We start from the raw sequence: 25,727 nt of genomic DNA, 5'->3' as shown, positions 1-25,727 counted from the left end.
AATGAGTATGGTTCGTGGCCAAGAAATTGTTCAGTCAATGGAGCGCTAATTTCATGTCCGAGTGGGCCAAAAGAGTTCGAAACCTTGCGCCTTCCACTTCCACCGATGGTACCGATGCCTTGGCGCTGGAGGATCCATGAACCAAGCTACTGCGGCCACTTGATGCAGTCTTGTGAGGAGACCAGTTGAGCCTCTTTTCCCTGTCGTGGTTGCAGGTATTACTTGGTGTTCGCGATTCACGCCGTTTTTATTGATGGCAGCCGGATGCACGAGGGACATATTGGAATTAAACTTTTCTTTCCAGGAGATGATGCGTGCTGTAATTCTGTAGGCTAATTCAGCTCTGTGCCTTGGCTCGCGGCGTCCTGTACGCCATTTCGCTGAAAACGGTCGGCGCCCACGAATATGCTTCCCTTCTGCAACCTTTCGGTTGGGGCGCCGATTCTCTCGGAGTGGAGGGGAATTGCTATTTAACCCAGCTTCCAGGTCCTTAGTCTTCGGACGTTTTCTCCTGGCAGTTTTTTCTTTGCTTCGCTTGCACTGATTCTTCCTCTGGAACATACATGTTAACACTGGAGGACAAACTGGGTGACGTCGTAACAAAGATCTCTTCCCGTCTTCGGCCAGCGAATCGCTCGAACGCACCTTTCGCTCTCTCCTCTTGCAGTTTTCTCCGTCATTCAGTTCTCCAAGACTTGGGGTGCTCTTGGGTATTACAGGTGATGTTAGGTTGTCTGTGGTCGAGTCGTTAATTATCTCGTTTGCGCGTGCTGGTCTAAACGTGGTAGGCATCAGTGCCATTCGATCTGATACTTTCTTGTGGGTGATAACCTCGTCGTATTTGGTCTCTTCGGGATCGGACACGAGATGGCCGGTGTCCAATAGCGTTACCCCTTCAAAATGTACGTTCGTTTTCGTCGTAACTTGCCCCTTATCATTCACTGCTGAAGCATTCTGATCCGTGTCCGAAGTATGGGTATTCTTCCTGTCTTTTTCCATGTCTTGTCGGTGCTCGTGCCGTTCTGCGTCAATTTGACCTTTATAAGAAGCAATAAGGTTCTGTCGGGCTCTCTGCACTTGGACCATTTCAAACTCAGCCTTGGCCTTTGTCATACAAACTAAAGCGTCGAACTCGAATGCGTCTTCAACTCTGGCTTCTAATTCATCAAGGTCCACGGTGTCTTGAACTTCCCGGTTAATTATTTTTAGTGCGTCATGATTCTCGTTCAAATTACGAAGCAGCTCTTTCAACTCACTTATTGAGGGTGGTGTCATTGGGAGGTGGTCATCAAATAGGCCGATGATGTTCGTGATTTCTAGTCGGACGATGCGCCGCCTTTCGAGGAGGGCCTCCATGGTCCGGTCCAGCGTCAAGTCGCTTGTAATAGCTGGTGACCGGGCTCAGAAGGCAGAAGACGGCGGCGTCTCCGCATCGGTCGTGTCACTGCTCACGGACATCTCGTGCTGTTTCGGGCAGATATCTGTTATGGCTGGGTTTGTTCTGTCTTCTTCTTCTTCTAAGGCTGCCCCGCTGTTCTCCGAGTCGGCGTCTTCCTGTGCGGCTTTATTCCCGATCTCCAGAGGTGAGGATGCGGTCGAACCGAAGCGGAATACGCTCGCTGTACCTCACCTCTGGAGGTCCCTTCTTCCGGGTTTCACGGCACCAAAATATGTGGAGAAAGGGACGAGCCGCGAAGACCCCTCCCGATGATGCCTTTAATCGAACACAGTTAACGATGATGATAGTGGGGCGCGAGAGAAGGATGCTCACTTATTTCACAACAAACAGCACACCTGAGCACAGAGAGTGTTTTGCAGTTGAGCCATTCAACAAGAAAGCCCCGCCTCCTCCTCCTCAAAGAAAATCATTACATCCAGTAATGTTGAAGAGCGATATCACGTGGAGACCAGCATCAAGATCAGGTAATAGTTTCGTTTGAAAGGTTATCAGCAGTCAGCTGAATGATCGGTACCAGTCGAGTAGAATCTTACAGGGGTATCGAGTGGCTTAAAGACAGAAGCCGGGTCAAAAAGTGGACACGTGGAACAACTGAACTCCACCTTTTTTTTTTAATTGGCACCGACTGTACTAACTGAAAATTATAGTAGACAGGTGTAGGCAAGCTGCTGCAGCTCAGACCACACAGTAGTGAAGGGCCCCGGATTAATTTTGACCATCCGGAGATTTTCAACGTGCACCGAAATGCCGACACACGGGCGTTTGTTCTTTGCCTCCGTCACAGTGTGCAAGCTGGTCTCGCATTATTGCTTGCTTACATCCACGTGCCTAATATTTTGACGGACGTTCAGGCAAACGGTTTTGATATTGTCTGGCAAATGATGCGTTGGTAGCAAATAATCCACTACTGCCACTCGTCGCTTACTCGGTTTCGCTTGGCCAAAAACAAGTTCGCTTGTCACCGCAAATGACGCATCAGCAGCACAGCACTCTCGACACGTTACATGCCGCTGTTGCTCTATGCGCGAGGCGCACGTAAGCAGACGACCAACAGCAGCCGCACGTGCCATTATTTTTGCCCCGACGCAACAAAAAAAAAATGCATCCCGCGTAACGCAACCATCAATGTATTGTCAGCAATCGAGAGATATGCGATGTTGGCAAGCGAACTAGCCGTACCGAAATTCTTTCGTTGCCACGGAATCACGCTGAGTGTGGCAACCGCATCTTCCCACGCCCCGTTCCCAGTGCCCCTCATGACAGACGCTTGTTTATGTTTTTAAGACGCCACTTAAATCTTTCACCGACTCTAACCTCCATGTCTGGTCGAAGGCGCGCGTACTGTCGGAGACCGCATGCACGCCAAAAACGGATGCGTAAAAAACAAAAAAAAAAAGCCCCTCCCACAAGACAAAATGGTGTTTAAGGCGCCTCCTAGATGGTGCTGCACAGCGGACTCTTCAGGCTCCACCTCTGCCAGTGAGTCACCTGATGCCTCCCCCAGTGTCTTCTGGACATCACCAAATGCCCGCCAGTCAGGTCTCTTTGACACTACCGTCGATGCACCCCCGAGTGCCACACTCGGCAGCCGCCGTGCCAACGTGGGGACCAATTCCTCCACCGATATGGAACCCGTAGCCTGGCATGCCAGAGGTGTACAGCGCCGTGGGTGCTATGAACGAGAGGTTGCCAATCACCCTTCCCCACCACTGCCCCCCTTCCTTGGACACGGGAACTGCAACAGCTTCCCCCAGCTGCGCACAACACCGTAAGGGAGATGGTGCGACCACCCCTTCCTTGGACGTGGGATCTGCAGCAAGCCCTCCCAGCGCTGCACAACACCGTAGGAGACATGGTGCGACAGCACCTCATGTTGGACACTCAACTGCCGCAGTAGGGCGTAAGCGGCACCGGCGGGGAGGCCGCCGGTGCACACCCATAGTTAATGTGGGGTTCTTGAATATGAACGGTGCTAGGAGGGCTGCCAAGTGGTCAGAGTTGTATGCGTCACTGGAGAGTGAATCAATGACACTCTACGCCGTGGCAGAGACCCACCTTCGCAACCTGGAAGAGCCCCCTACACACCCGGATTGGCACTGGGCCGGCTGCAACCGGGAGGACGGGACCAGAAAAGGCGGCGGAGTGGCTGTGTTGTGGCACAAGAACACGTCAGGGTTGAATCTGTCCACAAGTTGCACTGAACACCTATGGGTTGCCGGAAACATTCTGGGTGACAGTGTGCTGGTTGGTGTTGTCTACCTGACAGTTGCCCGCGGGCAACACGATGGGAACGACAGAACTATACAGTGCATCATTGAGGATGTGAAACGCTGGGCAACAGACCGGGAGGTGATACTAGTAGGGGATTTCAATGGGCATATACCCTACCGACGGATACCAAGATCGTAATGGGGAACTGCTGCTTAGGTGTGCACAGGAACTATCACTCGAAATCGTCAACCTCCACCCAGACTGTGAGGGTGAATCAACTTGGTGCGCCCACAACTCTCAGTCTACTATAGACTACGCGCTTGTATCCCCAAGACTGGCCGCCCGACTCACCCAGATGCACATTGACGATGACGGGCACTTCAGCCTAGGAAGTGACCACAATCGCCTGCGACTATCGTTCCCGGCCTGCATCCACAAGCCTAACCGGATGCAGCCCCAAGCGGCGACCCCACTTGCGCCTGTCAATCCGTTCAATAAAACGAGCTGCCCAGGAGTTCGAGGAGTGCCCCCAGAGGAGGAAGGCGCAGACGTATTGTCAATTTGTGCACACTCTGCGTTCAGTCATGCACACCCACATGGTGCTGGATAGACAAGCAGCACACAAATCATGGAACCCATGGTGGGACAGAGAGGTTAAAGCGGCATGGAGAGCGCGTCGCCAGGCCAACCACGAACACCGCAGAGCTGTGAGAAGTCTAGACGTTGAGGCCAGTGTGGCTGCATGGGCACTATATCGGGAAGAGAAGCACAAGGTGCAGGCACTCGTGCAGAGCAAGATTGCGGATCACAATCTTCGGATTATGCAATCAATAAGGAGTGGAGGCAAATCCGGGCCCAAAAGTTCTGGACATACTTCCGATCCTTGGACAGAGCTGCTCCCCAGCCCCCTCCTCTCATGGATGCGACAACGGGGCGGGAGGTCACTGAGCTCCGCGAATACCTAACACAACATTTTTGTCTGGTCTTCGGGTCCCCAACCCCTACTGGCCACACCCCTCTGGTCGTCAAGACGGACAACCCCAATGATCCGCCCTCATCCGAAGGATCACAATGCCATGGGCCCGTGTGCACGCCAAAAACCGATGCGTAAAAAACAACAAAAAAAAAAAGCCCCTTCCACGTGACAAAATGGTGTTTAAGGCGCCTCCTAGATGGCGCCGCACAGCGGAGTCTACATAGCCATTTCCGGTTTAGGTTCACTCCAGAGGGCATATAGCATTGCTCTTTTTCGAATGTATTGCAATACACAAATACTGATACTTTTATAAAAGTATCTCTAAGATACTATTGCAATATCTTTGTATCGCAATACTGCGCAGCCCTTAGGAAAACCAATATCCCCATGCCCTCCAGTTACCAATAAACCAGACAGGCACTATCTTCTGTTCAAGTACCCCATTTTTTTTTAAACCAGGTCACTGGTGGTGTCGGCAGATGGGACACCAAATATTTTTCACAGGCATTTTTGTGTAGGGAGGAAGCATTGAAGTTAAGGGGGTATGGTGGGGTAAACCGGCCAAAAAAGCGAATTTGCAATTTTGGCGCAGAAAAATCGAGTGCAGTATGAGGAACAACACCGTGGAAGCGCGTCGTCAAGTGCCCGCTCAAAATGGTTTAAATGCCGTGCCGAAGTGTGCCGCGCGCCCTGGCGTTTAAAAATGGCGGACACAGCTGAGACATCGGTTCAGAGGACGGTATGTTTAGCGTTGTTTTTCGCGGTTCACTGCATTATTTCACGTTTTTTTTTTCTTGCGTCTGTGTTTCCAGTATATGTAGCGTGTTAAATCATCGTATATTTTTGAAATTACGTACTAACTTTAAGAGACTTGCCGCTAGTGGTGCTCTTGTAGTATGTACTATTTTTGTGATTGTTCCCACGTTTACGGTCGTGGTCGCGTTGCCTCCGCTTCGAGTTTAAAACGCACTGCGATACCGGAAGATGGCACGATCATCCAACAAATGGACCAAAAAGAGAACTTTCAAAGGTAATCGGTTTACGACCAAGCAAGACAGCAAAAAACCGGCTCGACGAAAACTAGGTGAGAAACATGGTGGTCCATCTTTTGACGTAGACGGCGCAAGTACAACTGGTTACCGCCTGATCGACCTCGCTCTTCTCCGTAGCTTTTTGCAAAACGTTGCTGTGTGTAAAAAGTGCAGCAAGGGAGAAATTATTTTGGAAGAGGCTTTTGACAGGCGTAGCGGTTTGGCGTCCTCGATAAATGTCACCTGCAGCGAGTGCGATGCTTGCAATGAGCTCGAGACATCCAGGCGCACTTCTGGCAACATCTTTGAAGTGAATGAAAGGTTCGTGTACGCCCTTCGTACCTGCGGAAAAGGATTGGCATCGGGTCGCACCATGCATGCTGTGCTGAATCTACCGCGACCACCAACAAAGTTTGCGTCGTACAATGCAAGGCTTCTTGACGCATCCACGACCACAGTGAGAAATAGTATGGCAAAAGCTGCCGAAGAACTGAAGAAAGAGGCCTTCTACTCTGATGGAGACCTGGAAACTGCGGTCACAGTGGATGGAACATAGATGAAGCGTGGTTATTCTTCACTACATGGTGTCGTAGCAGCAATATCGGCTGACACAGGAAAGGTGTTGGACTTTGAAGTAGAATCCAAGTTTTGCCACATCTGTGCTCGCAACCTTCACACAGATGACAACATGAGTGAATGCAAAGTTACCTACGATAAGCCATCTGGTGGAATGGAATGTGCTGGAGCTGTAAAAATTTTTGGACGCTCTGTTGAAACGCACCAGCTAATGTACACAAGTTACATTGGTGATGGAGACACTAAGGCATACATTTCTGTCAGAGACTCACAGCCCTACAAGAAGGCCATAGAAAAGCATGAATGTGTGGGACACGTGCAGAAGCGAATGGGCACGAGGCTCAGGAACATAAAAAAAAATTGGAAGGGGAAAAAGCTCGCCGATGGTCCGCCACTTTCAGGGAAAGGACGCCTCTCAGAAAAGGACATCGACTCCCTTCAGGTTTACTATGGCAAAGCTATCCGGGAAAATGTAGATAGTTTAGATAACATGAGACGAGCTGTGTGGGCATTATACTTTCACAAGTTATCAACAGATGCCAAGCCCCAGCACGGACTCTGCCCAAAAGGAGCATCCTCATGGTGTGGGTATAATCGCAGCCTTGTTGAGGGAAGCGAAACCTACTCCCACAAACACAACATTCCTGAGGCAGTGATGGATGTCCTCAAGCCAGTGTTCAAGGCGTTGTCAGATCCAGCTCTTCTGAGGAAATGTCTCCATGGAAGAACCCAGAACACTAATGAGTCACTGAACCAACTCATCTGGTGCCGCTGCCCCAAGACAACATTTGTCAGCGCTGACACGGTGAAAACAGCTACTAATGATGCTGTAGCATACTACATTGATGGCAATTCACACGGAAAGCAGTTCTGGAAGCCCTTGGAATTGTTCCAGGTGTGTTTTGTGATATTGCCTTCAACAGGATGGATAAAGAGCGTGCTGACCGGGCAGAATTCCATGGCTCCGTCGAAAGCAAAGAAAGACGGGTGAAAAGGAACACCAAGAAGGGTTTCAGAAACACCTCTAAAAAAGCCAGCAGCGAAATGTATTCTCCTGGTTCATTTTAAGCATACTTGAGCAATACGCAAACATAAAACTTCCGTTTTTCTCAAATTGAGTTTTTTGTAACTTCTTCAACTTCAATGTACCTTTTCTCGGAAAGTATTGATTTGATTACAGTGAAACTTTGCACACATGTTCTACAGCTAATCATAAATATTCTGAACTAAAACAATTACATTAACATAAACATTACTACTGCAAAAAAAAGTTATACCTCAAGGCACCCTCTTACAGCTGTGTGCATGACGGGACATTATTTTTTTGCGCCCATACTCCAAGTAAAGTATCAAATGTCTTTAGTTCAGATAAAACCAATGGTTATTTAGAATAACACAGCGCAATATCATCACATTCCTCTTTTTTGTTCCAGAGAAAGGGTACACTCAATGAACAAACACACCTGAAATTTTGGGAGTGGGCCACAAGAAAGATACACAATCTAGACCCAGATAAAGTGCTTCATGTTTTACCCAGTGGCATTTTGTCTGCGCACAACAAATTTGATGCGGATATCTGCAAGCGTTTCGGAAATATAACGTTAAATTTAACATGTATCATTTACCCCACCATACCTCCTTAAGAACATGTTTAGAAGGTGGGTAATGTTTGGGGCACTTCATTGTGTAATTTTGGCTCAAAATGGTGGCACCGTTTTTTGTGAGTGGGTGATTGTGAGGATTGGCCATCATTGTTGGAAAAAGTGGACCACGCGCTGGCGCATGAAGACGTGAAGGAGGAAGAAAAGGGCTGGAGGTGGAACACGGCAAGGACCGGAGGCGGACCCGATGTTCCTGTGATCCCGTTCGAGTAGTTCAAGGCGTGTGAGTCGGAGCCCACCAACCCGTGTGGGACCCGCAGACAACCGGGGCGCGATCGTGCGACTGGCCGAGGCTGGACATCACGGCCCAGGGCGGAACCAGCGCTGCACCCGCCACAAAGGACGTGGTGCATCTTCTTCCGTCTCGCTCGGGCAGAGCTGGGTGACAGACGGCCAGCGCTCGACAGTGACTCGGACTGGCGACGACCCGCCATCGACGTCGCCGAACATCCACCGTCGAGGTGGCTGTGAGAACGTTTTTTTTCCCTCTATTGAATGCTGGTTAGGGGTATCGGACTCTCTTGTGTTTTTGCTGCTGTGCTTCGCAATTGTAACGCTTTTCCGCTGTCTCGTTTTCTGGTGGCGCTGTTAATATACTTTCTTTTCTCTTACCCGCTCGAGTACCGTTCTTACGCGTCGTACACCCACAAGGCCAAGCGAGTCCATCACAATCTGGCATCCACGACAGGACTTTGCTCTTAATTCCACTTAAAGAGCCTCGCCTTGTTACCGTGTGTGTGAGGACGGACAAAAATGGAGCTCGAGAAGTTGGTGAGCCTAGGGGAGAAATTTGGCCTCTCCGGTAATGAGTTGGAAGAATTTGTTGACAGAGAGCGTGCCAGACTCAGGGAAGAACGCGCAGCGGAACGGGAAGCGAATCGCGAAGCGGCAGCTCGCTTAGAAACGGAGCGGTCGGTCCTTCAACTCCAGTTACAAGTACGACAGCAGCAGTCCAACGCTAGCGCAGAGTCAGGCACGTCTGCAGCTACAAGCGTCGCCCATGGGTACGACAGCCCCCCCAAGCTGATCCCGACGTTCATTGAAGAGCGCGATGAACTTGACGCTCCAGCGTTTCGAACGCATGGCAACGAGCCAGAATTGGCCGCAGGACAAGTGGGCGTTTTCATTGAACCTGTGCCTCACTGGTGAAGCTTTGAGTGTCGTCGGACGCATGGCTGCAGATGATGCGTTGAATTATGCTAAGCTGAAGCAGACCCTGCTTCAGCGATTTCGCTACGCTGAAGAGGGGTACCGCACCAAGTTTCGTGGAGCCAAACCACAGAACTCTGAGACAGGCCGCCAATTCGCTGGTCGCTTGTTAGGCTATTTTGATAACTGGCAGGAACTGGCTAAGACCACTAGAACCTACGAAGCTTTCCGTGACAACATAGTCTCGGAGCAGTTTTTGAGCAAGTGTCATGATAAGCTGGCCATTTTCTTGAAGGAAAGGGGCTGTCAAACGTTAGACCAGTTAGCCGAGAATGCTGACAACTACCTCGAGGCCCAAGGTCTTACAAACCTAGGGAAACGCCGAGAGGAGAAAGAGTCTGGCAAGCCGCCATTGCCTCCAAGAATGCTTGACCTCCAGGATGTCGAAGGAAAGCCGCACTGCTTCCTTTGTAACAAGCTGTTTGGAGGTTGTCCGTGGGCCTTGATGCGGAGCGTTCAATGTCTTTCCCAACGCGCGCACACACACGAGCTCGATGTTCAAAGTAACGGGTACAAAAAAAAACACACACCCGTGGTTGAAGCAAAGGCAAAAATAAATTCCAAGCAAAAATCACACATCACTCTGACCACAGCAAAAAAAATGCACTATGGTAGTGTTGGGGAAAAACAAAGTCAAGGGCAGTACACGCCACTAGAATATAAACCAACGTTGAGAAGACAGTCTCATGCGGTGACCGGCGCCCGCTGGCATGTGCAACGAGATGGGCAATTCTTTTCTGCCACTGCAGGAGTACCCTGCCAATCGGTGCGGTAAAAGGGCCAGTTCGAAGGATAGAAGCTTTGCCGGTTCACAACATACGTTCGGTGAAAAGAAGGTTCATACGGCTGTTGCCATCCCGCATCCTCTGTTTGGAGTGCTATAGAAGCTTGTCGACGTGTTTGTTCAGCCGGAATTCGGGGTTCATACTTTTTCAACATGTTTATATGGAACAAGCTGGTTCGCGTGCCCAGGTCGATGACGTAGTTGACAGTGATCTTGGAGCCTTATGATAAAGCCTGAGCCTTGTGTCACTACTGAGTGAAAAAACGAGGAAGTATCACCCAAACCTTTTAACACCTGGCCTGGTCTCCAAGAGGCTTGTACTGGCAGCTAGGCCGTCGGCCAAGCCAATCCCTCTTCTCAGCAGACAGCACCAGGCTGGAGAGAGAGTTGACAGGCTGTGGTCAAGAAGCAGAAAAGTTGCACTTATTAAACAAAGCTTGTTTCTGAGCTAATTGGTCTGCGAATTAATTTAAGAAAAAAAAAAGGGGGTGGGGTGGTACGAGGCTGAAAAGAGGGAAACAACTGATACGTCACGTATGTCGATTGTGTCTCATTTTGTCTCCGTCTGTTTATCGCCTGGGCCATTTTTTCTTAAGCCTTGCTGAGTAGAATTTACTTTTACTTTGCTGTTAATTACCAATCACAACTGTATTGAGCAGCACACAAGTCAAATGGCATGTTGAGGATGTGAGGGAAACAAAACAATGCGTGTACAAGCCAAATCCCACATCAGTTAACCAATCAGAGACTAATCTGTAACCTCCGCGAGAGCCCCATGAGTGCTCGTAACATCTGCCAGCTTTTCCAGCACACGGAAGCTCATCGAGTGCCAATTTATTTCTTTTGGTCCTTACTCATCCACGTGGCAATGCCAGCGCACAGTGCATGCAGACAATTCATACAAAGTACCCTCCTGCGACACGTGACAAGCTTGCAAAAAAATACCAAGAAAATATAGCAACGCACGTAAGTGTGTGTGCCCCATGAGGAGCACCCGGTGTCGGCCAGCTCGACCTTCGAGAGAACACTGCCCAGCATTAGTGGCATCTCCCGCGTGCCCACCGGTGTTCACGCCTGAAGTGAAGAGCACAGGTGCCGAGTTCGCAGTACAGACCCCAGGTTCGCGAAGCTGGTTACTGGGGGTTCTAGCACGTGCAGTCTGCTTCGCGAAAGACGTAAGAGGCTGCGGACGAAACGATCCGGGCCTGCCAGACATGGAGAAATTTCAGCCACAAGTTCAGAAATCTATATCAGGTGCAACAGCCAGGTCTGTGACGAAGGGAGAGGGCTCTGCTGTTTCTCCAGCATTGCACCCCTAGTGCAAGCTGCAGCAATTGTTTTTATCAGCAAAATCACGTTGCTTTAAGGTGCTGTACACGATGCTCTTTTACCCGAACAAATTTCAGCTGCTCATCCCTTTAACCAAAAATCAAAATGCGGTCTTACGCGGGGAAATTACCTCTGGGCCTCTGTGCTATAAGGCATATAGTAGTAGAGAGATACAGGCTAACACCACCTAGAAATCGCTGCTGTATGCTGAAACCTTTTTAAAGGGGCCATGGAGAAAAAATGCAAGTTTGTTTTATTCGAAAGATTTAGTGTTTCACAGTGCCCTCAGCGCTTGTCCGGCAGCAAATGATGCTTTGTTCACTGAGTCAAAACTTTCTAAGCCAAAATTTCAAATCTCCCACTAAATCTTGCGTTTTCGTGACTTCAACAATGACGTATCCAGAGAAGAACCTTAAAACTAAAGGTACCGCCTGACCAAGGCTGCTACAATCTCACAGACGGCCATTTGGTTATCTTGTTTATCACCCACTTTCATAGGTAGCGCTGCAATACCGCTCGGGATTGGGCATCTCGGGATTGCACTGCGTCGCACCGTCGACTCTCATGGTGCGCGACGGGGCAACGAAAAATTGCCCCGCGACGGTGCGCCCCAGTTTATCAAGGACAACTTAGGCGGCGCCGTTAGCCTAAGGTTGAATTGGTTGTTAGCCGATGGTTCAGCGCTGAGTTTGCGCTGAGCTCAGCGTTCAGCGTTCAACGCGTTCAATGCGGCGTCAACGTGAACCGGCATCAACGTCAACGGCGTCAACGTGAGTCAACGCGGCGCAGCGGTCAACACGATCAGCGCCCGGGAAGTGCAGCATGCGTCAGAGGCTCCGTGTATGACACAAGCTCCGTGTATGACTCCCACACATCATGGAATCCGGAAAGTAAGCCAGCGGTTATTCGGTGCACGCTTTCATGGGGTTGTAGCTCCCCACTGTACAGATAGCGGACTGGTGACAGCCCCACTTCAGCTTAATCCAGCTAAAATACGAGCTGTAAGCCAGGCTTAGATGGGCATCGGAGATAATGGAGCCATGGAGAGTTTTACCCCCGAGACGGTGACAGCGCCATCTCACGACAAACTAATGTGCCTCCAAGCGCGGACCGGCGCCCACCCCAGGTGCTAGCACTGAAAGTCAGAGGGCACGACAGGGCAACCTACAGTAAAGTTCCTAGCAAGCGGGCCTCATCGGTGCAACGCATAACAAAGGAAGCTGCTCTCCCACACCGTGCCCCGCCCGGTCGGATTAGGACCGGTCACCCGGCCCTCCCGCTCGCCCTCTCCATCCCCCTACAGCGCTCGTTACCACCCACCGTTCTCCCTCCACCTAAAGTGATATGGGGGCAGACGCAGCAGACAGCGACGGCCACTCCGTGAACGAAGCCCCCAACATCCAATGCAACACCTGTGGCTGGTGGGTGTATTTGGATGAAACGCCGTATAAAGACATGAAGGCTGCGGCAGATGGCAGTGATTTCAGCTGTAGAATATGCAGGAAGATAGCCGAGATTACTGAACAGATGCAAGTGGGTGAATGCCAACAGTGCTCCGCTCTTGGCCACAGAGTGGCGACTTTAGAGAGTATTGTTAACGAGATGGCTGCTAAACTGCAGCAGCAGGTGTCCCAAAAAATTGATGCAGTGCCTAGGCAGGATGAACAAGCTACGACTGCAGTAGCAAGCCAGGTTGAGCAGGCTACGACTCAGGCACTAGAAGAACCCGAGGCCGCAGCGCTCGAGGAAAGGGTACAGCAGCCAGCGGATCAGCAGAATAACGCTGTTTTAGACAGAGCGGCAGATACATCCAATACACAGCCGCTACAGCAGGAAACAAACGCTGCACGTGAGAGGTGTCCACATGGTGCTGCAGTGCAGACTGTCCCGGCAGCGGAACCAAAACTTTGCGATGGGCAGACCCCTCCCTATGGCCTCAGTGAAATAGGTCACCAAACGGGGATATGCCGTCAGGAAAAACCGAAAACCGGAGACGGGCCTGCAAATGAGCGGAAGGTCCATACTGGCGGCGACTCCACACAGCCAAAGCGCACCCACGTCAGTCGTGGCAAGCGGCGTGGGAGGAACACTGTACAGGTGCTACGGTATACAGATGAGTGCCCCCCCAGGGGCACACTAAGAGAAGTAGTTGTAATCGGTGACAACAACGTCGGCCTTATGGCTGCAACCGTTGGGGAGGTGGTGGCCGAACCCAACACCGTAGAAATCATCTACAGCAGGAATGCGACCATGGCAGAGGCGGTTAAGTATGCCACGGAGTACCATGAGCGCGCACGTTGCGTTTCACGCCAGTACATCCTACATGCAGGCCTCCAAGACGTGCTTTGGGGCAACCCAGATGAGATGACAAACGCCCTCGATTCTATGCCGACAGGACGCCCAGGGACCCTAACCATCTGCTCAATCCCTGAAATTACGAGCCGCGGAGACGAGACAAGGGCTGCGGTGGTGCTGGCCAATGCTAGAATCAAAAAATGGAGCAGGAAAACGAATAGCCGGTTTCTGAATCTTAACAAGTCAGAGCTGGCTATAAGTTTCGCCAAGGATGGGCTTTCCTACGATGGAGACGGCGCCCAGACAGTTGGTTGCACTGTTGGCAGAGTGGCGAAACGTTTTTTAGACCCATGCCGTCCCCCAAGGCGCGAATCAGCCACACAAACTTGGAAGAAACCCCGGGAGGAGCGCCAGACCAGCAGGCGGCGCAGTACCCCCAAATGGAATCCGGAAAACGAAAACAGAAATCACCCCTCTATCCGGAACCAGCAGCAGATGCCACAAGTACCATCTGCACAAACCAACCGAAATAGACGCAAAAAGAACTCGTTGACGCAGCTCATCAAGACCGCACTGGAGAGCGTGCTCTCCAGGCAGGGTCCGGGGCGAACTCAGCCATAGTAGAAGTTTGGGAGGAGAGGCACTTTAGGCAGCAATTGGAAAGTGCCTCACAGCGAGAGGGACGTGTCTCCCGGCCAATCACAAGAGAAAGTACAACATCGAGGGAAGTCGCGGGTAAACAGCTGCAAGTAAACCGCTCAACGACCCATGTTTTGCTGCCGAGCACACCAACAGCAGAGACCAGTGGCTACTGTCGCAACAACACGGCAACACGAACTCATAACAACCAGCACGCCAGCCCCAAGACACGCAAAACTGCGAAGCGCCCACGCAGACGCAAAAAAGCGAGAAGTACGGTCGAGGGGTTCCTGAACATACATGGTGGCAGAAGGCGTGCTAGGTGGGAGGAACTATATCAGGTGCTACAGGAGGAAAGAGTGTCTCTATATGCCATAGCCGAGACCCATTTACAGAACCTGGAGGAACCACCGCTCCATCCGGACTGGAGCTGGGCTGGCTATAACCGATCAAACACTCCCCGGAAAGGGGGTGGTGTCGGCTTCTTGTGGCACAGGGAGCAGTCGTGGGAACCGCTAAATGGAGCATGCGAGAGCCACAAATGGGTGACGGGGCGTATACACAACGCCGAAGTGATTGCGTGTGTGGTGTACCTCGGGGTGTCACATGAACACTATTCCGAAAACGTGGGCATTAAGCGATGCATAAGGGAAGATATCCAGCGCTGGGGCAGAGACAAAGAAGTCCTACTGTTGGGGGACTTTAACGGCCACATACAAGAACTGGATGGTTACCTTGACCACAATGGCGACCTTATGCAGACACTAGCTGAAGACCTCGAGCTTGAGGTTGTCAACCTGCGTGCGGACTGCGAGGGGACAATCACCTGGTGTGCCCGCGGCAGCAGCACAAGCATCGACTATGCTCTGATTTCGCCAGGCCTCAGCAAGATGCTGCATACGGCGCATATCCACGAGAAAGGCCGGTACAGCTTGGGCAGCGACCACAATAGAATCAAACTCGAGTTTGATGCATCGCCATGGCACCGGAAAAAGACGGAACGCAGAAAACCAGCCTCACGGTACCTGCCTGTCGCAGCGATGAGGAAGTGGCCAAGGAGTTTGAAGACAGAGCCAGGCGCCGGGCTGCGACGACATACGAAGAGTATGTTGAGGAGCTCCGGCGAATCATGCGCAAACATGAAAAGAGAGTCAACACCCGAGGAGGACCCCGTAGAAAAAGCTGGTGGGACAATGACGTACAAGCTACACTGCGGGCTCGACGGCTGGCTAACCGGAAACACCGGCAGGCGGTCAAGACGCTGAGCAAGGAGGAGGCGCAGGAAGCCTGGAAGGATTGTCTGCTCAGAAAGCACAAGATGCAAGTCGTGACGCAGCGAAAGATAGCGGAAGCGGACAACCGCAAGCTACAGGACATAAAATCAGCAGGAAAAAGGGCGAGGGCGAAATTCTGGTCGTACGTATCATCACTGGACAAGAGAGCTTCAGCAGCTGAAATCCGTGAGGAAGATTCCGGTGCGGTGACGGATAACCTACAGCGACACCTCACTGAACACATCCGCCGTCTCTACGCGGCGCCAAAAGAGACGGACTGTAGTGCCAGCCCACCAGATGCGCCGAGAGGTGCCAGCGCAGCAACAGGATACCTGAGCCACTTGGAATGGACAGTGTCGCGGCTAGCGCTGGACAAGGCAATCAGCCACATCAGCCCACGCACAGCCCAAGGCCTCGACGGAATCCCAGCCGGCCTCGTGAAGATCCTCGGAGACCAGGCAAGAGAGCAGCTGGCCGATATTTATAGTGGCATTCTCGCTGGCCAGCCAATACCAGCAGACTGGACCCGAGGCAGGGTAATTTTGACCCCTAAGAAAGGCGGGGACAAAGGGCTACTAAGTGACCACCGTCCACTGACCATCACCAGTGTACTGTACAGGGTGTTTGCTCAAGTCCTAAAGGCATGGATGGTTGCTTGGGCGGAGACCGGCAAACACCTGAGCGAACTGCAAAACAGCTTCCAGCACGACCGCAGGCTTGAAGACAACCTGTTCGTCTTCACACAGTGCATCGAAATCACGCGAAGCGAGGGACGTGAGCTCATGAGCTGCTTCCTCGACGTGTCAAAGGCATACGACAATGTGCCACCCGACACACTGCTGCGCTCCCTCCAGACCCTTGAAATGCCACCCACGTGGGTAGATGTCCTGCACCGCCTGTATACAAACAACACTGTAGTAGCAACAGTGAATGGTGCTGTGTCAGACGAACTACCGGTCCAGAAGGGGCTGAAACAAGGATGCCCACTCTGACCACTCCTATACATGCTCTACACAGCACCTCTGGAACGCAATCTCCTGCAGGCTGACCTCGGTTTCAGACTGGAGTATTCTACCAAGGGACTGAAGAGCCAGTGTTTCCTCCCCGGTCTCGTCTTTGCGGACGATATTGTGCTGCTGGCGAGCACCTCGGAGGAGCTCCAGAGACTGGTGGACATCTGCGCGGACACGCTCGCAAGACTGGGGCTCTGCTTCAACGCGAATAAATCAGCAGTGTTGTGCTTCGCGGGCGACAAGGACGCAGACCCGGCGATATGGTTGCCTTGTGGGGATCCAATCGTACAGAGAGAGAGAGAGAAAGCTCTTTATTAGAGGAGAAAGCCGTACAGCATACCAAATACCGGTACTTAGGGGTACAACTTAGTATGGAAGCGAAGTACCTCACAGCCCATGAGGACCACCTGAGGCAAGCGTCCAAGAGAGCCAGCATCGTCCTACGCAGACGGTACCTGTGGGGATTTAATCGTTTCCTAATGGTGCGGGAGCTATGGAAGTCAGTGCACGTCCCGGCGCTTAGTTTCACCAACGCTGTGATTTGCCTGACATCTCCAACACGCGAGTGGCTGGAGCGCGGCCAGCGCGCTGTCAGGCGCCTGGCCCCCGGCTGCCACGGGCGCGTAGCCAACGAAGCCATCCAGGGGGAGCTGGGTTGGTCTACATTTGAGGCGCGAGAGGCTCACAGCAAGCTGGCCTACAATGGCAGGCTCCACCTAATGGCGCCACACCGATGGGCACGCCGGGTCTTTGCGTACGTGCACCAGAAATGCATACGCACGGCCTGGACCAAACGAGTGCAACACCTGCGAAAAGTTTTGCTTCTTCGCGAACGAAGTCCGCACAGACACTGCATGCGGGTGGGTCAGGCTGGTTGGGGCCCAGGTACAACAGCAGGAACACGAAAGCTGGAGAAAGGCGATGGAGAAAAAAGACACTCTCCAGCTGTACCGACGATGCAAACCAGACATAAAAGTTGAACGGCTGTACGACAACAGTACGAGCAGCGCCCTCCTCTTCGAGGCGCGGGCCGGCGTGCTGCATACACTGGAACATCGGAGCCAGTTTGACGCATCACTGACAAGCCCGCTCTGCTGGGCCTGCGGGGAGGAGGCTGAGACCACGGAACACGTGCGTTGCTGCTGAAACCTGTTTACCCCGCCGGCAGCTCCTAGGATTTGAGCCACTGGAGAACAGCCCCTCCCACGGCGGCTCGGAACAGCAAACCACGGGGGCCTTGGTGACGGTGGCCAAGAAACGCCTGGGCAAGTGGTGGACCATAGTGCGCCAGTAACTGAACTGAATCTGCAGCAACCGCTCCGCAAAGGCAGCCTGAACTTAACGACAGTGTGTGTGCACGTGAGTCATAGTGCGTGATGGACCGTCACCGTACGCACAGGCTCCCCGGAGAACGAAACTGAGCTCTCCGAAATTGTCCTTTCGTGTGTTTTTTTGTGCTGTTTTTTTTTTAGGTTTGTGTGTGAACAGTTTATACGGTCTGGGCACCAATGTTGGAGCCTGCCCGATACAAAGGGTACGACCACAGATCATCATCATCATCATCAGTGACAGTGTTAGCACGTTGCCTCTGGCTGGACTTCTATACCTGCCATATTTTTAGATGGGAAGCATCTCTTGCTCTCAGCTCCGTCATCCGTCGTCCGTCCTTCCGCACCTCCCCCCCCTACACTATAAAAAAAGAAATAGTTAGTGGCGCCTGGTTTCGATCCCACGACTCTCTGGCCGCAACGGGAGGTACGTGGCGCTCTTCCCACTGCGCTACAAAACTAAGACAGGAGCAAGTGCTACGAACGCGCCTTATGTCCTTGACTCATTAAAACTACGTCAAGAAGCTACTGATACAACGAAGGCATGCGAAGCTGAACGTCAACGGAAACGACGAACTGAAAACTTGGGAGGAGGATGTTGAATTTCCCATGGGAAAGCTGTGGCAGGAAGCGCCACGCGCCTTGCAGCTCAACCAGAGAAGGGGATTAAGAGGGCGGGCAGCAGGGTAGGAGCGTGAGCACGCAATAAAGAAAGACGAGAACCAGGAGGTGTTCGATCAGGTAACACCGGTGTCGGTCTCTTCGCTGTCTCTACATTTCTCTGTGTCTACATTGGGGTTCACACTACGTTCCATTCGTGCTCCGATAAATGAAACAACATAACGGCAATACCGCTGAATGGAACCTACATGGAGCCCCTATGATGCTTCCCATCCTCCTCATGCTTCCCCACAAGAAGATGGTGTAATTTTTTACTACGGTTCATACTAATCATTTCCTAAAACGTCAGCTATGACTCGACAAACGCTTATGTCAGTTGGTCAGTGTTGTGTCAGGCAATTCCAACGCGTCTGACGGCTGTGTTAGGCAGTGTCAGCCGGCAAAGTACCGCACTAACTGCTTCAGTGTTTACGTGCTTGCTCGTTGGTAACTTTAATTATTAACCCCACCATCCTTACTGCTGCAAAAAGAATATGCCCTAAATTTAAGCGCAAATAACTAGTTCCGCGAGCTTATAAGCCCTGCCTAATTTCCGTTTGGTTTTGCCGGCCTCAGCCAATATCACAGCTGGCCATATGACATCACAGGTTCTGTTGCGGGAAATGAGCTAGTGGGCCGCATGGCCGTACCCTTTTTCCTAATTATATAGCTTATTTGAGCGAAGTTAACGAACAGTGGTGTCAGCACAATTTTAACGAGGCTATCTTTCGCAAGAGCCAGACTTGTATTTTGTCCGCATGGCCCACGCATCGTGAACCCCTGCAGCGCTTTCCAGTCACTCCTTACTCACCACATGTTTTATATCCCTGCTACACTAGGGTCCAAATGTCATTTGAACCAAATGTCATTTGACTCAAATGGGTTGCTTCGAATGCCATTCAGAATCCGCCGTGCTACACTACAATTTCGATGGCATTTAAAAGCTTTCACAACTGTTCGCTGTGCTGTAGTGGCGCTGTTGTTGCTCCGTTCCGTTTTCGTACACCAATACAACAATCAAACTTAGGAGCAGTCTGAGGCAGTAAAATGATATCAAATTCGAAGAGACACCAGTTTTGACTCTAACGCGGTAGCTGTTTGCGTTGTTGTTTTTTTTTTTTTGCAACTCACCCACTGGTTTTGAGAGTATGAAAATTAAATTTGTTGATTTCGTATTTTAAGTAAATAAATAGTGACCAAAGTTGCACAAACAACAATATTTTGTTTGTTTTACGTACGGAAGTATTATATTTTTTATTGCCGATCGAAGACGCTGCTGCGTCTGAGAGTGCTGGAAATGGCATTTGAAATCCCAAATGTCTCTCTCGGTGCTCATTTGGCTTGAATGTCATTTGAGCCAAATGGCATTTGAAAACCTAGTGTAGCAGCACAACTTGGCATTTGAGTCAAATGACATTTGGTTCAAATGACATTTGGACCCTAGTGTAGCAGGGGTATTAGGAACGCAGTGCCTATTCTGTGGAGCAGACCACAGGATAATGTTCAGCTTTATTCTGTGGACCAGACCACTGGATAACCTTTGGCTTTATTCCGTGGACCAGACCACATGATAATGTTCAGCTTTGTTCTGTGGACCAAGATTGCCAAAATCGTGGTAGAGTAGGCCACGTACACTTAATATTTGTTTTGTAGGTGGTCGGTCTACAAACATTTGCGGGGGCAGGCCAACTTAGCGCTTTCTGCGTGGTTTGTCCACAGGTTTGTGATCTGGTTTACAAAAAACCTAGGCTATGAACCTAGTAACACATATTTTTGATGCCGATTTTTAACGTACCGCAACATTTTTTTTAGCAAGCCTGCCCTGAACTCAACTGAAGCCACGCCAAGCTTGTTGTTCCATAATAAACATTGCGACTATTACAAAGTTCGCGCGGGACAAATACGGCGCAAACTGAGCGTCCGCAGCGTTAAAACGGTCGGCATCATGTCATCGGGAGTTGAAGACGTTTCTTTGCCCGCCTAATTTTTGTGAATGTGAACTCGGCCGCATTTCACCGCATCGTGGTGTGGAACGTAGGGCTCGCCACTTCGGACGTCTTTGTTGATTTCGTGCGTTCTGTTATGCTGTGTACTAAATGCCTGACGACGACATTACGCTACCTGCATCGCTTGCTGTGCGTAAAGGGGAATGCTGTTCTGATTAACACAGATGAAACCGTCGGGGGAGGGGGTACAGGTATACAGCTTTGCTGTAAAAGTCTCTTGTCTTCGAAGCACGAAGCCTTCTAGCTTGAGGCGTAAACGAGAGTCGCGGGGTTTTTCTTTTTTCTTTTTCTTACTATGCTTTTTTTTTTCTTTATTGCATATAGAACAAACAGTCACGTCAATGACTACGACGCTGGTTTAAAACATATCAGTGTCGGTTTAAAACCCGCTCACCGAACTTTGGTGGGCGAAAACTATCATAAACATCGAAAGAAGACAATTCTTCCAAAATTGGTAAACACGTAAGCTCCGGGCACTGCATATTAATTATGCGTTACGAAGTGCTCTAGCGCGAGGCGTAAACGAGTGTCCGGGTGTTGTAGTACCGTGACATGAAACGACGATTACGACGACGGGAAATGCCAACAGCCCCAGGGCCTAAGCGGCTTGGCCCCTAAAAAGAAGTAGGTGCCGACAGAAGTAATTGGAGCACGGGAGCTGTGGCCGAACCGCATAGGAGCGCCGTGTAGCTGCACCGGCGGTAAACGAAAGGAGCAGAACACGCATGCGCGCCTGCCGACGGTGATAGCATTAAGAATTTTTCGGTTTTTCTTCATTAGGCTGCTTGGTTTTATTAATAGCTTTTTAGCAAGAGATTTCCTCCTCCTCCTTACAGATGTTCATTTTGTAAAGGACATAAGCATGTGCCCCATGCACGATGCATGTGCTCAGCCATCTCACAAGCATCAGCTGCTTAAGTGGGCTGGGAAATTATATGTACTGTTCCTGTAAATAAAGATTCCTATTATTATTATCCGCCCGTACAGCCGACTGTGAGGCAGGTCGGTGCGTCAAGACAGCACATAGCGTGTTTATAGAAAATAGCGTGTTTACGGAGTCACGAAACGTTTTCGTCCGCGGCCGTACGACTGAATGCACTGAAGAGGCAAAGTTCTCGCACAAGGGTAAAGACAAACGCAAGCGAAAAGAATAAACTTGTAGAGCAGACACGCAACTACACACCGCAACTTAGAGCTCAGCGGACCGGCGCGCTGAGCTCTAAGTTGCGGTGTGCAGTTCGCAGTCGGCGCAGTTCTGAAACTGAAATAAACGTTGCACGACACGACCGCGCCGAACAGCATCGCAAGGCGCCGCCTCAAATGGCCCACAAAATAATGCTGAGCATTATCCTGTGGTCTGGTCCACAGAATAAAGCTGAACACTATCCTGTGGTCTGGTCCACAGAATAGGCACTGCGTATTACGCAGATAGATGGCCTCCTCGGCTGTGCTGTACGCACTGCCCCTCGCCCACCTGAAGCAACTGCGGTGGAAGGCGCTTGAGCTCGACCAACGCCGGGCCATCCGGCTCTGCCTGGGCCTCCCACGCCGATCTCCTGTGGCGGCCACGTACACCGAGGCAGCCACTTGGCCAATCGAGCTGCGGGCCTTCCAGGCAGGCCTGCGCCACATTGACTGCCTGCAAAAAAGCCCGGGCCGGGCCGCTCTGCTGCACTGCTTCCGTGCCCGTCCAAACTCACAGATGGGCATGCTGCTGCACATCTATGAGGAGGACATCGTGGTGCCGCAGCGACCCCCTCTGGAGCCTCCACCGCCCGGCACAGGAGAGACCCTAGACATCAACACCAAGCTGCCTAGGGTGGGCAGCAAGAGGGCCATTCCGCACCAGGCCATCTACCAGGAGGTGGCTGCCCTGCTGGAGAACAACGCCAGCCTCCACGTCTTCACGGATGGGTCGGTGCTCCCCCGCACGGGCAACGCGGCAGCCGCCTGCACTGCCCTGGCACTTGGCGCCAGCCGGGTGTGCCACCTGCCCTTCCCCGCCTCGTCCACCACCGCGGAGCTGGCCGGCCTGCACCTGGCTGCGGACCTGCTGCTCGAGCGGGCAGGCCCAGACTGCAAGGCCCTCGTTCTCACGAACTCCCGGCCAGCCCTCCTGCGGCTGCAGTCGGCTGACCAACCGGGCAGCTCCAGTGGACACGTGGAGCAGTCGCTGGTGGCCAAGCTGCACGCAGTGGCCTCTCGCGGCTGCACTGTGCAGCTACACTGGCTGCCGGCCCACATGGGCATCCCGGGCAATGAGGCGGTCGACGCTCTGGCCAAGGGTGCCCACCAGCCAGGTACCCCCGCCTCCCAGGACGTGACGGCGTTTGACGCCCCACGCCAAATCCTGGCCCGAATGGCCCTGACCAGACACCCGGACCCCCGAGTAGTTTCTGGCCAGGCCCTGCCTGTTCTGCCAGGGCGCCTCACCAGGGACGTCCGGAGCCTGCTGCTCCGGATGCGCCTCAACTGTTGCGAGGTGGCCGCCCTGCTGCACCACCAAGGACGACACGCCTCCCCCGCCTGTGCCGACTGCCCCGAACCCGAGACGCTGGAGCACCTGCTCCTGTCCTGCCCCGAGCACGCAGCACGCAGAGCAGTGCTGCAGGCTGCACTCCAGCGTCTCGGACGGCCCAGACACAACCTGCAGGACCTGCTGTTCCCGACGGGTCCTGTCAGCTCCCGACGTCAAGTGTTCAGCCACCTCCTCACATTCCTCGAGGCCACTGGACTAACCCAGCGCCTGTAGCTGAGGCTACTGAACAAACACTCGCGCCGAACACTCGTGCTGCTGTCGTCTTTGTAATGCCCCTCCCCCCCCTCTTTTCTTTTTTTTTTCTTCTCTCCTCTCTCTCTCTCTTTTCTTCCTGTCCTCTTTCACACCTTTTCTATTCCACCCCTAACCTCCTCCCAAGTCGTTTATCCCCTCTTCCCCTCCCCACCGCACTGGGTTGTATGCAGGTGAGCTCCCTACTGAGCTAAATAATATCCCCAGTGCACTTTCCTTTCGTTTCTTCCACCAAATCACTTCTCTCTCTCTCCCTCTCGCTCCCTCATCGCAAGTCACAAGTCACGAAATAACCCAACAACGAACGTCACAAGAAAATCGAGGATTTCAGACATCGACGCGCTGTCATCTCCGTGTACAAAAAAGAACATGCACCTTCCGGCAGCGAACACGGGAGGACCCATCTAGCCCAATACGTAAGACAGAAATCCCCAGCATCATTTTACGTTCGACCAAATAACGTTTAAACGAAGACTAGGAAACGACAGGCACAATAAACGGGAACTGCGTTTAACGCGCTGAGCCTTGGCGTACACTTTGCGTTAGTTGGTGCCTAGATACTGAAGTGTGGTCAGCGCACATTTTGAGCGTTTTGAATTGAGTAAACCTCTGCTTCGTCTTTCGTCAAAGTGTGCGTTGTCCACAGTTCAGTATCTTTGCATTCACGTTGTGAAAATCGGAGCCAAGATCAACTTACTTTCCAACCTACGACCATCCTGTTCTCTGCGTTCCTTCGTCCCCCGACGGCTGGCAAACGGAAGCACCGGCGGTAGTGCGTGATGCCGTCCACCCCAAGTGCGCGGGGACAAACGATCATGACAAAGGCGCTGTTCGTTGCCAGCCCACACCACTGCGAACGCAGTACGCAGATGTCCGGACACACGTACAGCTCCTCTACACAGAGTTATATACAATCAAATACTCAAATGAAATTGACACGCTCAATTACTGCTAGTAAACACGTGGAATGTCCGCCGAGCACGCCAAGGATGTCAGAGCCTCCAGCATATACTGAGACCTGCTAAATGACGTTCAAAACAAACCCGGTGCGTGCGTCACTTCCCGTGGTGTGACGCCACCAACGTAACCTTCAAAGACATCCATAGAGTTAATACAAGACATCAATTGCGAGCTTACCTCAGTTCAGGTGCAGTGAGCTAGGCATTCTGGTAATGTTTATTGAGAAATTTGATTGAGAAATTTAGAACGATTGCAGAAAAACTTACTTGGCTCGCATGGGCTTGGGCATAGGCTGTTCATACAAAGGCGGGTAATTTGAACTTTGTTTCACACGTTGGTACGTGCCTTCGTCGGGCGCGCTGCGTGCATCCCTTTCACTCCCCTGTTTTCTTTCGTTCCGCGCTGTAAACATTTTAATACTGACTTACTACTTCGTCAAATACCTATCCCCAAGTTCATTTAGTCAGGAATGCTCACTGGGTTGATTTTTTTTTACGATACCAAAAGAAAAATAGTGGCCGCCGAAGAAAAAACGGGACACGTTCAGAATGGCGCAGAAAGGCTGCAGCCCGTGCGAGATGAAAGCCAGCACAAAAAGAACAGAACTCCCGTTCGTGCTTTTTCAGACAGTACAAGAACAGATAAAAAAAGTGGATGCGAGTTGGCCCAGCCTCCAGGAGAAAGCCCGCGAGCACTGCGAAGGCGGGAAGATTGAACTGCACTGAGGAAAAGAAAGGACTGATACAGGTTTGTTGATTGATTAATTGTAGGGTTTAACGCGCCGACGCTACAGATGAGGCGCACCGTAGTGGAGAGCTAGAGATTAGTTCTGACCAACTGGGGATCTTTAACGTGCGCCGAAATCTTGAACACACACGCGTCATGCTTTTCGCCTCCATCAGGTTCCAGCGGCCGCCAATCGAACCCGCGTCCTTGTGCTCAGCAGACCAACACCATAGCAACTGACCCACCGCGGCGTGTGGAGTGAGACAGAGATGGGAAGGCGTGAGGGGTGGTAGCAGAGAGCGGATAACGGCGCCACAGCCCCTCTGGCAATTCACTGCTCTGCGCTTGCAACAGTTTTCATGCTAAGCGGAAGTGCCTTAATTTTTAGTGCGACGCAGCATATATGCCTCACTCCCCAGTTTTCATTCTGCTGAAGCCGATTTCCGTGCCACTCGTACACGAAAAATGACATTAAGTGTTTAAGGCCTTAAGGTACCGAATCACATTATTTCGGAGGGACGTGCTGCCCGCGAAAACGCAAAGGCATTAAATGTGTTTGGCATGATGGCGATCATGACCAAGCAGAAAAATTCACTCATAATTTGGAAGCCTTTAACGCAGAGAAAAAGGTCTTAAGGGTTAAAAATGGTTTTGTGAAAGAAAACAAAATGAAAAGTTGTGTTTTCTTTAAAAATGGTGTGGGCCTTTAATAAAAGTTACTTCAGCAGCTGTCGACGCCTGCCAAGTTGAAGTTGAAGTTTATTGGGAACTTTGCAAATAATTTGAAAAAAAATAACCA

The 25,727-nt window shown here is 51.5% G+C and overlaps 1 protein-coding gene and 1 pseudogene across 6 annotated transcripts in view; one reads left to right on the top strand and one right to left on the bottom strand.

Moving 5' to 3' along the window:
- The window catches only part of LOC144165267 (uncharacterized), a 403,196-nt gene extending 378,957 nt beyond the window's left edge, over positions 1-24,239 (bottom strand). For 2 of the 6 annotated variants that reach the window (XM_077695396.1, XM_077695397.1), the window contains exons 1-3: positions 23,940-24,239; positions 21,926-22,090; positions 10,192-10,302 (exon numbers count right to left, since the gene is read on the bottom strand). In XM_077695396.1, the coding sequence (XP_077551522.1) occupies positions 10,195-10,302; positions 21,926-22,090; positions 23,940-24,059 (393 nt within the window). In that variant the 5' untranslated portion in view covers positions 24,060-24,239 and the 3' untranslated portion in view covers positions 10,192-10,194. Of the gene's footprint in view, positions 1-9,415; positions 10,303-21,925; positions 22,091-23,939 lie in introns of those variants that run through there. The other 4 variants (XR_013321427.1, XM_077695395.1, XM_077695398.1 and 1 more) reach the window with 4 other exon arrangements.
- LOC144165329 (uncharacterized) lies at positions 3,485-8,506 on the top strand (annotated as a pseudogene).
- Positions 24,240-25,727: the final 1,488 nt, after the last annotated feature.

This window comes from Haemaphysalis longicornis, unplaced genomic scaffold, assembly GCF_048455015.1.
Source record: "Haemaphysalis longicornis isolate Haplotype H1 unplaced genomic scaffold, Haemaphysalis longicornis Haplotype H1 scaffold_14, whole genome shotgun sequence".
In the NCBI taxonomy this organism is placed as follows: domain Eukaryota; kingdom Metazoa; phylum Arthropoda; class Arachnida; order Ixodida; family Ixodidae; genus Haemaphysalis; species Haemaphysalis longicornis.
The sequence above is the reverse complement of the archived record's forward strand: the minus strand, read 5'-3'. Positions and strand labels throughout refer to the sequence as shown.